General features: G+C 39.2%; 1 protein-coding gene across 9 annotated transcripts in view; it reads left to right on the forward strand.

Moving 5' to 3' along the window:
- The window catches only part of RBM46 (RNA binding motif protein 46), a 33,446-nt gene extending 20,755 nt beyond the window's left edge, over nt 1-12,691 (forward strand). For 8 of the 9 annotated variants that reach the window (XM_073001526.2, XM_020781389.3, XM_020781385.3 and 5 more), the window contains one exon: nt 10,504-12,691. In XM_073001526.2, coding sequence (XP_072857627.2) covers nt 10,504-10,703 — 200 coding nt within the window. In that variant the 3' untranslated portion in view covers nt 10,704-12,691. Of the gene's footprint in view, nt 1-6,898; nt 6,959-10,503 lie in introns of all 9 variants that reach the window. The other variant, XM_073001527.2, reaches the window with a different exon arrangement.
- The last annotated feature ends 2,406 nt before the right edge of the window (nt 12,692-15,097 follow it).

The following is a 15,097-nucleotide window of genomic DNA, read 5'->3' on the forward strand; positions in this document are numbered from 1 at the left end:
TCATCTCATGGAATCCACACACTCACCCATGGCTTCCAAGGAACTGCTTTGGTTTATAATATCTTTGATGTATAAACAACCTTTTAAATATTTTTCCTATCTCTTCAGTTTATTTATTTAAAAAATATTGTAACCTATATTGTCCAAGGTTGCATATGTTTCAGTCAAAACATGTATAAAAATAATATCAAGCTAATGCAGCATTCAACATTAAATAAGTAAATATCTATAGAGTAGTATCAAGGCTGTAGTAGAACAGTAGTAAGCTAATATGTTTACAGATACAGATATGGAATTTGTTGTAAATTTAATTTGGGTTATTTGTCTTCACTGTGGAAGGGATTGTCAATCTCAAATTGGCCTTCTCAGCCACACTAGATGCTGTTCCAAGTCCTCCATTCAGAGCACATTACCATAGTCTCTTGAGACTGAAGGATACCTAATCAAATCTAATTTGGCTAAAAGTTAACGCACATCAAAGGGTTCTGTTATGACATGGTTCCCTTACAATCACCAAACCTTCAGAGGCTGTAAAAGTACTACATTTACCCTATACACATCAGCAGAGAGGCAGCTTGAGAAAGCCTTAGAGAAAGGAAATCAGTTACGCTAACATAACTAGACCTCAAAAATCCTAAACAGGCTGTTTGTTTACCATAGGAAAGTGGCTTTCTATCTCTCTTTTCTCAAGGTTTACATCCTACTTCTGTCTCAAATCAGTGCACGTGGTTTGTCAGTGGGGAGCAGGTATTTATGTCCTGTTTGTATATTTTGTGAAGGACTTGTAGAAATTTTATCTGTTGCTTTCCATAAGAATGCCATAGCACAATGTTTGTATCCTGAACCAAAGATGCCAATCGCTTGTCTTATCCTCATACAGATAGAAGGAATTGCAACATTCTTCTGTATGCTAGTGAGGAATTTCTGGGGGCTCTTGTTAGAGTTTTTGTATTGGTAAGGATATGTTTTATGGGAAGCCTTTTTGCACAGAATTTATTTTTGTGTAAATTCCATAATTTTATGCAAGCTGGTGCACTTTGCACAGTTGCACAATTTGCCCTATATTAGGGTGACTGTTTCTTTAAGAATTTGAAGCACTACTGTATGCACACGCTTGTGTGTGCTTTGCTTATCAAAGGAAAAAGACACCTGAGACATTGTGCATAAATTGCAGAGGCTTAGGGATTGCTGTTTATTTTAGTCTTGGCTGGAGGCAAAGAATCTTACCAATATTAAAAATTCTTATCAAATTGTCTGATACTGAGACAATCTAAACCAGTGAGAATAAGGAACTTTCTGGTTGAATACATTAAGTTTTCTTGCCTCCCAGGTTCTTGTTTCTATTCTTAATTACATCTTTCCTAAACAATCTATTGTTCTTTTTTGTTAAATCTTGAAATGAAGTCTGATACTGTATAACATAGAGTAAATTTGAATGTAGGTTGACCTGATGGATTGGATTGTTTTTGCATTTGTGTGAGTGGGAAAAACAGCACAGTTGTGTTGTTGGTGATACAGTACAAATACAGTAGCATTTTCATATATTTTATTAGCAATTAAAAGCCAACATTTCAGTAGTCATGGAAAATGCTAAATATGTTGTATTAACTTACAAATATGTGCTGATGAAACAATTCATAATTCACTGTAAGTTTTAACAGTTAAAAATTCAAAATAACAGTAAAAATAATATACTGTGCAAACTTAAATACTGACCCATGTGCAGGTTATGAAGAAGCTGCCATCCTCCTAGTCTCTTGATGCCTCCTACTAGTAACAGTAGCTAGCGTCTCTGGAGGCAGTCAAGATCTTGGGTTCCTTCAGCAATGGTTCAGTGTTGCCAGATTTCCCCTCCCACACACTATTCATTCTCTCCTTTATTCCCTTCTTTTAATCTACCCACTATTCTTTTGAATTTCATTTCATTTCATTTGGCTTAACAGTTTTCTCCTTCAGCGTAGAAGTGATAACATTTTTAAAAAATCAGAATGCAGGAATGATTGACATATTTCTATCCTTTGTCCACCTACTTCATTCTCTACTCCCACCCTGTTTTCAGACCTTTTTTTCAGTTTTGTGCTATGGTGCAAAAGTGATAACATTAAAAAAATTAAAAACTGAAACTCAGGAACAACTGATGTTTTCTCCCCCCCCCCCCCACTTGCCTCTCTCTCCTTTTTTTAACCCACCCACCATTCAGAATCCTTCACATTTCCCCCTATTTTTAATTTTTTACTTTTGCACTGTTGTGCAAAAAAACCGTAATATTTTTAGAAGAGTGAAAAAGTAGAATGCAGGGACAGCTGAAATCCCAATAAAACTATACAGGAGCACCAGTAAGTCATGGAGGGATGGAGACTGACCAGTCAAAAAAATACCCTTGAGGGAAAAAACATCACCAGACATCAACATGATATGAGGATCTGTATGAGCAGATCCTGTACTGGAGCAGACATGAGTAAAGCACAACAGAAATAAAGCACAACATGATGGCGATGTAAAAAGCTTAGAAAGCAAGCTTTTTTGTCCTTGTTTCATTCTGTTGACACTAGTTTCAACCTTGCTTTGTGTCGACTGGGATACAGTACAAGTATTGTGGGTGCAAGAAACATTGAACAAATGTTGAGTGTGAATGGGCCATTATATTATTTGTTGTTGTTTAGTCATTTAGTCATAGCCAACTCTTCATGACCCCATGGACCAGAGCACGCCAGGCCCTCCTGTCTTCCACTGCCTCCCGGAGCTGGGTCAAATTCATGTTGGTAGCTTCGATGACACTGTCCAACCATCTCATCCTCCATCCCCTTCTCCTCTTGCCCTCACAGTTTCACAACATCGGGGTCTTTTCCAGGGAGTCTTCTCATGAGATGGCCAAAGTATTGGCGCCTCAGCTTCAGGATCTGTCCTTCCAGTGAGCACTCAGGGTTGATTTCATTCAGAATGGATAGGTTTGTTCTCCTTGCAGTCCAGGGGACTCTCAAGAGCCTCCTCCAGCACCACAATTCAAAAGCATAAATTCTTTGGCAGTCAGCTTTCTTTATGGGCCAGCTCTCGCTTCCATACAGCACTACAGGAAAAACCATAGCTTTGACTACGCGGACCTTTGTTTGCAAGGTGATGTCTCTGCTTTTAAAGATGCTATTGAGGTCTGTCCTCCTGCTTTCCTCCCAAGAAGCAGGCGTCTTTTAATTTTGTGGCTGCTGTCACCATCTGCAGTGATCATGGAGCCCAAGAAAGTAAAATCTGTCACTGCCTCCATATCTTCCCCTTCTGTTTGCTAGGAGGTAATGAGACCAGTGGCCATGATCTTAGTTTTTTTGATGTTGAGCTTCAGACCATTTTTGTGCTCTCCTCTTTCACCCTCATTAAGAGATTCTTTAATTCCTCCTCACCTTCTGTCATCAGGGTGGTATCATCTGCATATCGGAGGTTGTTGATATTTCTTCCGGCAATCTTAATTCCAGTTTGGGACTCCTCCAGTCTGGCCTTTCACATGATGTATTCTGCATATAAGTTAAATAACCCGGGGGACAATATACAGCCTTGTCGTACTCCTTTCCCAGTTTTGAACCAATCAGTTGTTCCATATCCAGTTCTAACTGTTGCTTCCTGTCCCACATATAGATTTCTCAGGAGATAGATAAGGTGGTCAGGCACTCCCATTTCTGGGAGTTGTTTATTTATTTATTTGATTTATATCCCGCTCATCTGGTCAAATCGACCACTCTGAGCGGCTTCTTGGCCCACATACTGCTGAAGCCTACCTTGTAGGATTTTGAGCATAACCTTGCTAGTGTGTGAAATGAGTGCAATGGTACAGTAGTTGGAGCATTCTTTGGCACTGCCCTTCTTTGGGATTGGGATGTAGACTGTGAGCTGATAGTAATGATTGTAGGATGCTTCACAGAGACCTGGCTCACAAGACTGATCTTTTCCAGTCCTCTGGCCACTGTTGAGTTTTCCAAACTTGCTGACATAGGCGCAGTCGTGTCAACCGCCTGGGTCATCTCCCTGTTCCATAGGGTGACCTGAGCTTTGACAGGAGGGCCGACCATATCAGACGGATAATCCCCAGAGCATTCAGGAAACCATCCAGATCCATTAATCTCCAGGGGCGGATCATCTTAATAGTTCCCCCACCCTTGCAGAGGGAAGAAGAAGCTAATAGACTAAACTTGACCAGGAAGTGGTCTGACCATGACAATGGGGTCACGACCAGCCCCTCCACGTCCAAACCATCACCTTCCAGTCCCATTGAGAAAACCAGGTCCAAGGTGTGGCCCTTCTCATGTGTCGGGCTGATGACACATTGACACAGCCCCACGGTTGTCATGGCGGCCATGAAGTCCTGAGCCACCCCAGTCAAGGCAGCCTCGGCATGGATGTTGAGGTCCCCCAGCACCAACAGCCTGGGAGTCCTCAACACCAGGTCCGAGACTACCTCCGTCAGCTCAGGTAGGGAGATTGTTGGCACGCAGCAGGGTGGGCAGTACACCAACAGAATCCCTAATCTGTCTCGCAAGCCCAACACACAATACAGGACCTCAAGACCTCCTCTCAAAGGGATAGGAAGCCTATAGAACTCCTATAGACTATAGCAACTCCCCCTCCCGACCCTCCAAGCGACATTGGTGCTGGACCGAGAACCCAGGTGGACACAACTGGGAGAGGGGAACACCACCCTCCTCTCCCACTCAGGTCTCAGTAATGCATGCCAGGTCAGCACCCTCATCCAGAATTACATCATGGATGAGAGCAGTCTTATTTTGTACTGACCTGGCGTTCATCAACAGCACTGTGTGGCTCGAGGGTTTGCTGATATGGTCACCTGATACCATCTGGTTGGGGGCAAGACAAGAAGAGGGGATAGATGTAAGGTATCTAACCACTCTTCTCCTATGGGGGCATGTTCTACCCTCACCGCCATTCCTTCCCCTACCCAGCACCACCTCAATGGCTACCCCCTCCAACGCCCTCCGTGGAGGAAGCAGTAGCAAACCCTCCAGTTTTAACAAGCAGCAACCCAAAGGGGAGCTGGGAGCAAGAGGCCAACACTGCTACTCATAGTGAGAGTATAGAAGCCCTCCTTGTAGAACTTCTTGGGCGGGTCAGCAGGGGTTGACCCCACTGAGGAGGACAGTATAGAAATTTCCCCTTCCCAGTGCTGTTAACAGGAAAGGCTAAAGATTCTGGACTTTTAGAGACTACTCCAAGACAGTTCCAGTTTTTGATCTCCTGTTTTTATAAACCCAGTTTTGTTACAAACATGTACGTATATGGAGCAAAGGATGGAAGAGAGTACCTGCAGACCCAGCAAGGGCTGGCAGGGCTCACAGTCATGATTGTCTTTATTGCAGTTTATTTTCAAATCTCACATGAATTTTTTTTATTAGCTGGTCACCCGACTGTAATAAATAAATTCAATAAATTCAGTTCACTCATATGAATTTGCTGATCAGCCTCTTTTGAAGCTACCTGAATTTGTGACTACAGTATTCTGTTTTCTTAACTATGACTGACTGCAGTATTGTTTTAATGTGATTTGATGGTGTGATCTGATTAGCTGCTGTCTTTGTCATCAACCTTTTTTCAAAAGATACATGAAATAAGTCCTATTTATCTTAAAGGTGTATCCTTTAGATACTTACCGTATTTTTCGCTCCATAAGACGCACCTCTCCATAAGACGCACCAAATTTTTAGGCAAAGAAAACGGGAAAAAATAATCTGGGAATTTCGCTCCATAAGACGCATATACTTTTTCCCCAATTTTTTTTGGGAAAAAAGTGCGTCTTATGGTGCGAAAAATATGGTAATATGCACATTTGAAGAATGGCTTGTATTATTTGGAGGAACAGATGACATTTTCTGGATTTCTCCTTAGCAAAACCTCCCCAAACACTTCAGGTATACTGGTCTCTTTTCATAAACCTAGGTCTTAGCTTGCCTCACAAGATGAAGGTTCCAGTGGATTTGGTGTGGCTAGTTTTTCTCCGCCTTTAGAGTTCAGCTCGGGGAAAGACTTAAAGTAGCCAGTAGGTAATGCTGAAGCCAATTGCAGTGATACAAAATGGTGGGGTGGTCCTTTTCTTTCACATAACATAGCTAATTCTGCAGTAAATTTGCTCGATGTGCCATTTCAGTGGACTTACTTTTTTTATGGACTACTTCCCCTATTCTTTATCTCCTGCACGTTTTAATTCTACTTTTATGTCTTAATTGAAAACCTGATTTAGAAGAAGTATCTGGGTAAATAACATGGCAGTATTTAATTTAGTACTTACGATAGCAGCCATTATCAATACATTCTGGGCAAAATATTTACCACTGTTTGTAAATTTCTGCTATGGAATATGAATGTATTATGGAAATATCTAGACAGTTATAGATATATAGCACTATAACTTTTTTATGACTTAGAAAAAAGAAAACTAATGACTATGAGCTTTATTTATACTTCATAGCAGAAGACTTACTGTTTGTGCTTTAAGAGCCATTTTTTTGTCATTCACGGTTATGTTAAAGTGCTCAGTACTTTGGGTAATTATATTTTCATGTCTTTAAACATAACACTTTCTGAGATTGACCGCAATAATAGTATATTGTTGCATTTAAAATGTGTGTGGATGTATTTTGCAATATAAGCACCATATAGCAGCATAATGAGTTTCGTGATAGTTGCTAGTGAAGCTTTAACCCTTTTTCTGAGTTGTGTGCTGATACAGCAAGATAAAGATTTTTAACTATAGTTTGTATTTGTGCAAGGCTTTCTCTACTTTGCTAGAATTAAACAGTAGCATATGGAATACTATAATTATGCAAGTCCCAGAATTCCATAAAATCTTATTAGGGCTAGTATTACCTTGAAAATTGTTATATTCTGTCTCCACTGCTTGCAGAAAGGGTACATAATCTTCCCAGTCTGGACCTGTGTAGGAAAGTTTGGAGAAACTGAACAGGTAAGTAACTTGATTAAAACGGAGAAAAAGTCAAAAGCATGCCTGTTTAAAATTAAAGTGTTTTTGTGTGGAATATCTTTTTAATAATATGGAATAATTTTAAAAAAACACTTTACATTTTGCCCACCGCCCACCTCCATTTCTTTATATGCTTACCCTCCCAAACTGAGGTTTGAGAAATTAATTTTTGAGAAATATAACCATCTGGTACAGATCATGCTGCTATTACTTTGAACAGTTTGATGACAAAATAATCCCAGTGAACAGTCATATCAGGATTTGTATTTTCATGTCGACAAAAATAGTGTGTCCAATATGTTCCTTTTATATTTTACCTTTTGGACAATTACTAGAAAATTGGAACAAGGCATTTATGTAACAATATCTTAGGTTAACATTATTGTATTATTATCAGTTTCTGCTTCTTTTTACTCAAATTCATCTATTTTCACATTCCTTCCAAGTGCTCTCTCATTGCTTTATATTTTCATCTAGTATGAATGTCTCTGTCATATTCATACATGCCACTTAATATATTATTGGTGCTTCTTTAAATAATGGATGATAAGGATTGTTAGATGCCCATGTTCTCTTCAAATATATGTTGGAGGGATTGAGAAATCTAAGAAATCAAGTTGGCGTGAAGTCATATACTCTGGTTCTAATGCACAATAATATATATCTTTTACCCTCTGCTCACTTAGTACTGATACGCACGAGTTGTGTGGGTTGGAAACATGGCCCTTTTCTCCATAGATCAAAATTACTCACTCCATCTTCCATACCTGTTAGTCGATTTTTCTTCAGTGTACGTAATCTGAATTCTTCTGATATCAGTTTCTACACCATCTTCCCCCCCTTTTCTTCCCTCTCATACCTTCCCCATTCGTAGCCCTGTCTCGCTCGACCCCTTGTATCTTTCTCTCCCTTGATGTTGTCTGGTTCATGCCTTCTAAAGACTAATACATCCCAGATAAAGATGAGCACAATCTCCTAGTTTGGTGCTGTTTGTTCCCTGGGCAAACAGCTGATTTATGATTCGGCCCCCGGCCCCCTCCAGTGGGCACCCATTCAGCAGCAGCGCCCCACCCTACCTCTTTTGGGTGCTGCTGCTGATGGGAACTCACTGGAGGGGGCAGGGTCCTGAACTGTGGATCAGCTGTTTGGCTCACAAACAAACTGTGCCAAACCACTGAACTGGCCCAGTGCCCAACCCTAATCCCAGAACCAAGAACCAACTGGACTTCCCCCCCAGTTTTAAGTGAGGGAAGATAACCCTGAAGGGATTGATTCAAGTCTCCTGAAATGTCATGTACAGTACATCTGTTAAATTAATCACAATCAGTGGGTGATGGAGCCACCTCTTAAGCAGGAGTAAATATGATGTGTGAATGAGTCAATTTCAGAGAAGTGGACTGTTAGAAAGCTGTAGCAAAACAACAGTATACCAACATGAATTTGGCCAAACCCTGGGAGGCAGTGGAAGACAGGAGGGCCTGGTATGCTCTGGTCCATGGGGTCACGAAGAGTCGGACACGACTTAACAACAACAAGCAAAACAAATATATTAAGACAAATAGACTTCATGAACTAAGTATTCTGATGTTGCTTAAAATTTATTTTCCATCTTTTCATTTTGTTGGATGAATATTTACACGGTATCATATCCCTTCGCATTTTATTGTTGGAGCAATGTCCTATTGACACTGCCAGATGTTCACTTTTTATCCTGTACTACTAGGTAAATATGTCAGGTCATCTGTTGTGCTGTGTTGGCTGCAACCAGAAAGGAAGCACTTACGTATTTGGACTGTATTGTCTTAGCTGAATGTTGGGGAAATTACAGATTTATATTGGTCAGAGTTCTACAATTAAATTTTATATCGAGCAGTAATGAAAACTGAAGTTGCTATGTTAGGCTAATTATACATGATTGTGTTTAAGCTGTTCTAATTTTAGTTCCAAAAAATGTTAAAATATTTGCACAACAGCTGTAATTCCAATATCAAAAGAGAGATGTACACACAGACATGTGATCTTAAATATTGACAAAGGGATAAGATATTAAAATACTGCCACTTTATTTTTCTATAAGATAATTCTGTCTCTTAATTTGCACCTGAACTCTTAAAGGCAAAGATTAAAATGTTATCAAAGCCCTGCTCTTTGGAAATCAGTTTAGAAGGTCCATTATGGCAAAAAAGTAAATCTGATAAGTTTTGACAAAACAAAAGATACTAACTGAAAGCTCTAATTAAATGAAAAGATATCCTTTTTCTTAAATATTTTAGGGAGCTAAACATTTAGACAGCTGTGTAATGCAACAGTACATTCCCCACTCCTGAATGTGCATACCTCCCCAGATTTATATGTGGAATACTTTGGTAGAGAAAACAAAAATAAAAACTGAATGTTTATTTGATATGAAAAGTGAATCGTAGAGGGGGCTGTTGATACCTATCTCTTATCCGTTTCATTCCTGAAGTAGTTTTTTTTAAAAGTAGCACAAATAAAAATGATCAGGATTTCATACTGTTTCAACTATTTTAGTATGTTTAGGTAAGCTCAAAATGTTCAATATCTATTGCTATTTTTGTCTAAATAATTGTCCCTTTCTCTGCCAATCTTTTTTTTTTAAAGAATTTTTTATACATTAATGTCAATGGATATTTTCCTTTTTTAACTCTTGTGGGGGCAAGATACTAAAATGAAATTTAAAAAATTGGAGTAGAAAGACTAAACCTCCCCATCTGTGTACAGTATTTCTGATTCAAATTGGGATTGCACACTCTAATGTTTGAGTGCAAAAGGGATCTTGAGCGACTCAGTATGTGTTGAATATATTGTGAATTTTGACCTAACTGAAGGTGCAAGTGTGAAAGTCTATGCAGTAGTTATGACCATTGTTTTTCCCTTTGTTGTCTTGTGGTTGTGCTGAGCAAGCTGCAGTGCTGCACTTTGCTACTTACTAGACTACAGAATCTTCAAGTCTATCCACTGAGATGTCTAGGGGGTCTCGTGGCACAGTGGTTAAAGTGCTATACCACAGCTAAAACTGTGCTCACGACCCGGGGTTCAATCCCAGGTACCCAAGGTTGACTTAGCCTTCTATCCTTTCAAGGTTGGCAAAATGAGTACCCAGCTTGCTGGGGGGGCAATGTGTAGCCTGCATAATTAACTTGTAAACAGCTCAGAGTGTGCTTGAAGCGCTATGGGGTGGTATATAAGCAGCACACTTTGCTTTTGCTTTAGACAGATTTCAACCTAACACCTGATTGTGCAAGAAGTAGGAGTAATCTCTCCATGCATGGCCTGGTTATACTTAGTGGTTTATAGAGACAGATTAGCAAGCTTTGCTCAAAATAGCCCCCATGCATAGGTGGCCTGCACTGTTACTCTACTCTTGCTGGGTAGCCAGAATTTCATGAGGGAGAGCAGGCTAGAGTTACCCAGGATCATATGGTATCCTTTTGCAATAATAAAATGATTAAAGTATATTAACGTGAGGAACACAAGGAAATTTAACTTCATATCATTTTTTACAGATTACAATTTCTGCCGAAGTTCAATAAACAGCATTTCTCCTGTTAGTGCTACTCTCGCTGCCGGAACTACCAGTGTGCTGTCGTATACATCAAGACCATACTCTTATCCAAGCTATCCTTTGTCACCATCAATTCCACTTCCTAATGGTAACCATGTTGGACAGCGTCTGTATATCTCCAGTCAGGCCTCATTCTTTTGAGGGAAATAAAAGGCAAGCTGAAAGTAGGATAAATTTATTTTAAAATTATAATTTAGTTTTAGTTTTAATCGGGTCCACACAATTAGTTCTGGTGAGTTAAATATGTATGTATTTTACAGATTACTTATAAATTCACAGAATTTGGATGAAGATGAATGTTCCAAATGTGTTCTCACTTGCCAAGAATAGGATTGTTTCTAAAATATAATATAATAGTTCCTGGTTATCAAACTGTAAACAAGAGAACTCATTCAAGCTTTTTTTTTTTAAAAAAAAAAAAAAAGTACTTTGCTGAATAATTTAAGTACTTTGCTTTAAATAATTTTAAGTTCATGCAGTTGTTATAATCTTGTAACTAAGGATCACTTTTTGGGAGATGAAAAACATTATTTAGTCAGAAAAAGTATTGTGTAAGAAGGAAATGATGCAAACGAGAGATTTTCCTTAAATAACAAACTTTATTTAAATCTGTATGACTAACTTATGTACTACTGTGGTCCTCATCAATTATTTTGATTTTAGTTGCATGATAAATATTTGTTTTACTAATAGGCTATCTTACTTTGTGTCACTTTATCCATGTTTACATTGTTGATATTTCTTTGTTAAAGGTATTGTTCTATTTGCATGTTGTCGTGTTTTTAATGTTCATATCATGTGTTTAATTCCATACTTGAATGCAAATATTTTGACATTAAATTCTCACTGTATAAAATAACTGAGATTTGTCTTTAATACTTAAAGTAAGTGTTAATAAATCTTGAGATCTAATTTTATGAAGGCCTTTTTTAAACTCTTGCTTTGAACCTATCAGATTGAATGATTGAAATGATCACATTATATCATATCCTCAATTAGTTTATGCAGATAGAATAGAAGTTGCTTCCCTGTAGTCTAGTCAGTTGCATGTTATATCACTAGAAAAGAACAAACAAGAAATCAAATTATAAACCGTAAAGACTAGGAAGGAGAGACTAAGTGGGAGCAGAATTGGGGGGGGAGATTGTCAAGGATTTTTATCAAGCACTATATAAAGAACCAGGGAAGTCAATAATAAAGAGAATATTTACAGAAGTTTCAGTTAAAGAAATTATCGAAAGAAAATAAAGAGATCTTGAATTTTTCAATAACGATGTGTGAAAGTGTAGAAGGTATTAGAAAACAAATGAACAAAATAAATCTCTAGGAAGTGATGGAATACTGGCTGAATATTAAAAATTTTTTGAAGAAGTTTTAGGTTTATCCTTTAAGGAATTAATAGAAGAAATAGAAAAAGAAATTCCCACTTCCTGGAAGGAAGCAATAATTTCAGTGATACATAATGAAGGCACAGATAAATCAGACGTCAAGAACTATAGACCAATTTCGTTATTGAATGTAGAAAAACTTTTAGTGCAGATTATTCATCAGGGCCAATTGGGATTCTTAGCAAAAAGACAAATGAAAAATAATATCAGAATAGTATTGAATGTCTTGAACTATGAAGTCCACCCAGAAAAGCAGATGGCACTGAGATTTTTCGATGCTGAGAAGGCCTTTGAAAATATGAATTGGAATTTCTTACTCACACAATTGCAATTAATAGAAGTGGGAGGGAAGTTTATAGGAGAAATGAAAGCAATATATTGTAAATACGAAGCAAGAATTAAAGTTAATGGAGAGCTGACTAAAACAGTTCAAATTGAGAAAGGCACAAGGCAAGCATGCCCACCGTCCCCTCTATTGTTTATTCTGATGGTAGAAATTCTGAATCAACAAATCAGAAAGGATAAGAGAATCAAAGGTTTAAAGGTTAAAGGAGAAGAAATCAAAATTCAAGCCTATGCTGATGTAATAATAATTTTAGTAATTAAATTTAGTAACTTAAAAATTAATAATTTTAGTAATAATTTAAGAAGAACCTATGATGTCAATAGAAACAGTAGAGACAGCTGAATACGGGAGTATGTCAGGTCTTAAATAAACAAAAAACAAATTCTGATGAAAAACATGACAAAAGAAGAATTACGAAAATACTCAGGATGTTAAGAAACTTGCAAGGTTTCTTAGGAATTAATATGACAAAAAAAAACAACCAAGTACATTAATAAAGGACAATTATATAGAAGCAATGAAAGAAATCAAAGTAGATTTGCAAAAATGGTCTAAACCAGTGGTCCCCAACCTTTTTAACACCACGGGGAAGGCAGGATGTTTGGGTTGATTGAGAACAGATCCTGCCCCTCCTCTGCATGACAGCCTTTCAAGTATTTGAAAAATGTTATATCACCCTTGTGTCTTCTTTTCTCAAGGCTAAACATGCCTAATTCTTTCAGCCTTTCTTCATAGGGCTTGGTTTCCACCCTTGTTACCGTCCTCCGAACTTGTTCCAATTTGTCAGCATTCTTCTTGAAATGTGGTGTTCAGAACTGGACACAATACTAAAGGTGAAGCCTAACCAGTGCTGAACAGAGGGGAACTAGCATCTTGCAGGATTTGGAAACTGTACTTCTGTTAATGCAGCCTAAAATAGCATTTGCCTTTGTTCTACATCACAACAACAAGGAACCACTCTGTCTCCGCTCCCAATAACTATGAGGGTAGCAAACTGGACGTTATCAGTCATCGCATCTACATCTTGGCTTCCTTTGTCCTGAGGAAAGCCAATTATATGGCAGAAATGGGACATACCACCGCCACAAAGTTCTCATCCTTCAGGCAGTGCCAGGGGACCACTGATCTCAAGGCCTCTTTCCACGAAGATGCTATGGTTGTGGCATGCCAGGAAAGAATTGTGGCACGCCATGTGGTGGATGCATCATCTAAACAGCTCTATGCAGACAGGCATGGCTTATGTCCCAGGGCATATCAGAAGATGTATGATCTAGGATTGAGGGCCTATCTTTCTATGGAGTCAGCTTTTTTGATGAAAAGACGGATGAAATCCTTGACATCCTGCAGAAGATAAGAAAAACATCCAGATCATATAACTTGTAACATTATTCTCAGACTCCCCAAAGTTCCTAACGTTGCCCTTACTCATCAGTCCTACAGACTTCAAGTAGACCACCAAAGGTCTCAGATACGGACCTTGTCTTGTTTTTCCTTCGGCAGCAGCTCAGCAGATGGCATCTATGGCAGTCCACCTGCCAACCTAAGAAGAAAGCAAAGAACAACCTTTGACTTGCAGGTTGACCAGATCCGTCCATGTCCTCCATTGACATCCCCACACACCACATCTCACACCTTTCCTACCCCCATGGACTCACATCACCTCAGATGCCTGCATTCTAACCATCATCAGTGTTTGATATGCAATCGAATTTGCCTCCATGCCCCCCACAGGCTCTTCAAGTCCACAGCTCCATCTCCAGCCTTGGAAGAGGAGGTATGCTCCCTACTAGAGAAAGACGCCATTGACTCTGTCAAGACTGCAGAAAGGACCTCTGGATTTTATTCCCATTATTTTAAATCCCTCCAAAGAAAATGATGGGCTATGGCCCATACTGGACCTCCATCACCTCAACCTCTACATCATTTCAAAGTAATTCTGTATGGTTACACTGGATGGCATCATTCCATTCTCCAACAGGGTGGCTTGTTCGCAGTTAAAGATCTGTGGGATGCCTATTTCCGTAGAGGTATCCGACCACACCATCTCAGATACTTCAGATTCTCTTTCCACAACTTCACATACGAGTTCAAGACCCTTCCTTTGGGCCTGTCCACTGCTCCGAGAGTCTTTATGAAATGCCTTTAGCTATACCAGCATTCCTTCGACTCTGCAATGTCACTGTTTCCCCCATTGCAGTGTCTGGCTCCTTGTCACATCTTGAAAGATAGCCCTCTGGGACTTCAGGTGAATCTTTCAAAGTCAGTCCTTGAACGTTCTGAGGTAGTCACATAGGAGCGGTCTTTGACTTCCACCAAGCCCGAGCCTTCCTCCTGGCACACCAAACTATGCCATCTCAGAGTAATCAATCCTCAAAAGACACCAACAAGGTTCCGAGGAAACGTCACTTGTCATGTTCACCCTCTATCTCTTCCCCAGGGGAATCTTCAGCCTCACCTGATTCAGATCAGGAGGAAGGAAATTCATCTGATGCTTCTAAGGAGGCCCCTCCAAATATTAATACACCTGACTCAGGTGTTGGCGACTTACGGCCACCTTCTCCATCTAAAAACTTTACATCCTATTCACAAAACAACAAAATCGTGTTTCCATGTGGCTCAGGTGCTTTTCCACCTTCACCTCCCTTCCTCCCCCGCTTCCTGGAAACCTTCAACCTTCTTTATTGAGTTTACTGGAAAAAGTGAAGTGTCCCCCAGCCACAAGATATTTATGCCCCCCCCCTCCTGGAGTTCTGAATTGCCAAATCGCTTCTAAATGCAGTTATTTCAAATCCTATATAGTT

The sequence above is a fragment of the Pogona vitticeps genome, chromosome 5 (genome assembly GCF_051106095.1).
Source record: "Pogona vitticeps strain Pit_001003342236 chromosome 5, PviZW2.1, whole genome shotgun sequence".
Classification (NCBI taxonomy): Eukaryota; Metazoa; Chordata; class Lepidosauria; order Squamata; family Agamidae; genus Pogona; species Pogona vitticeps.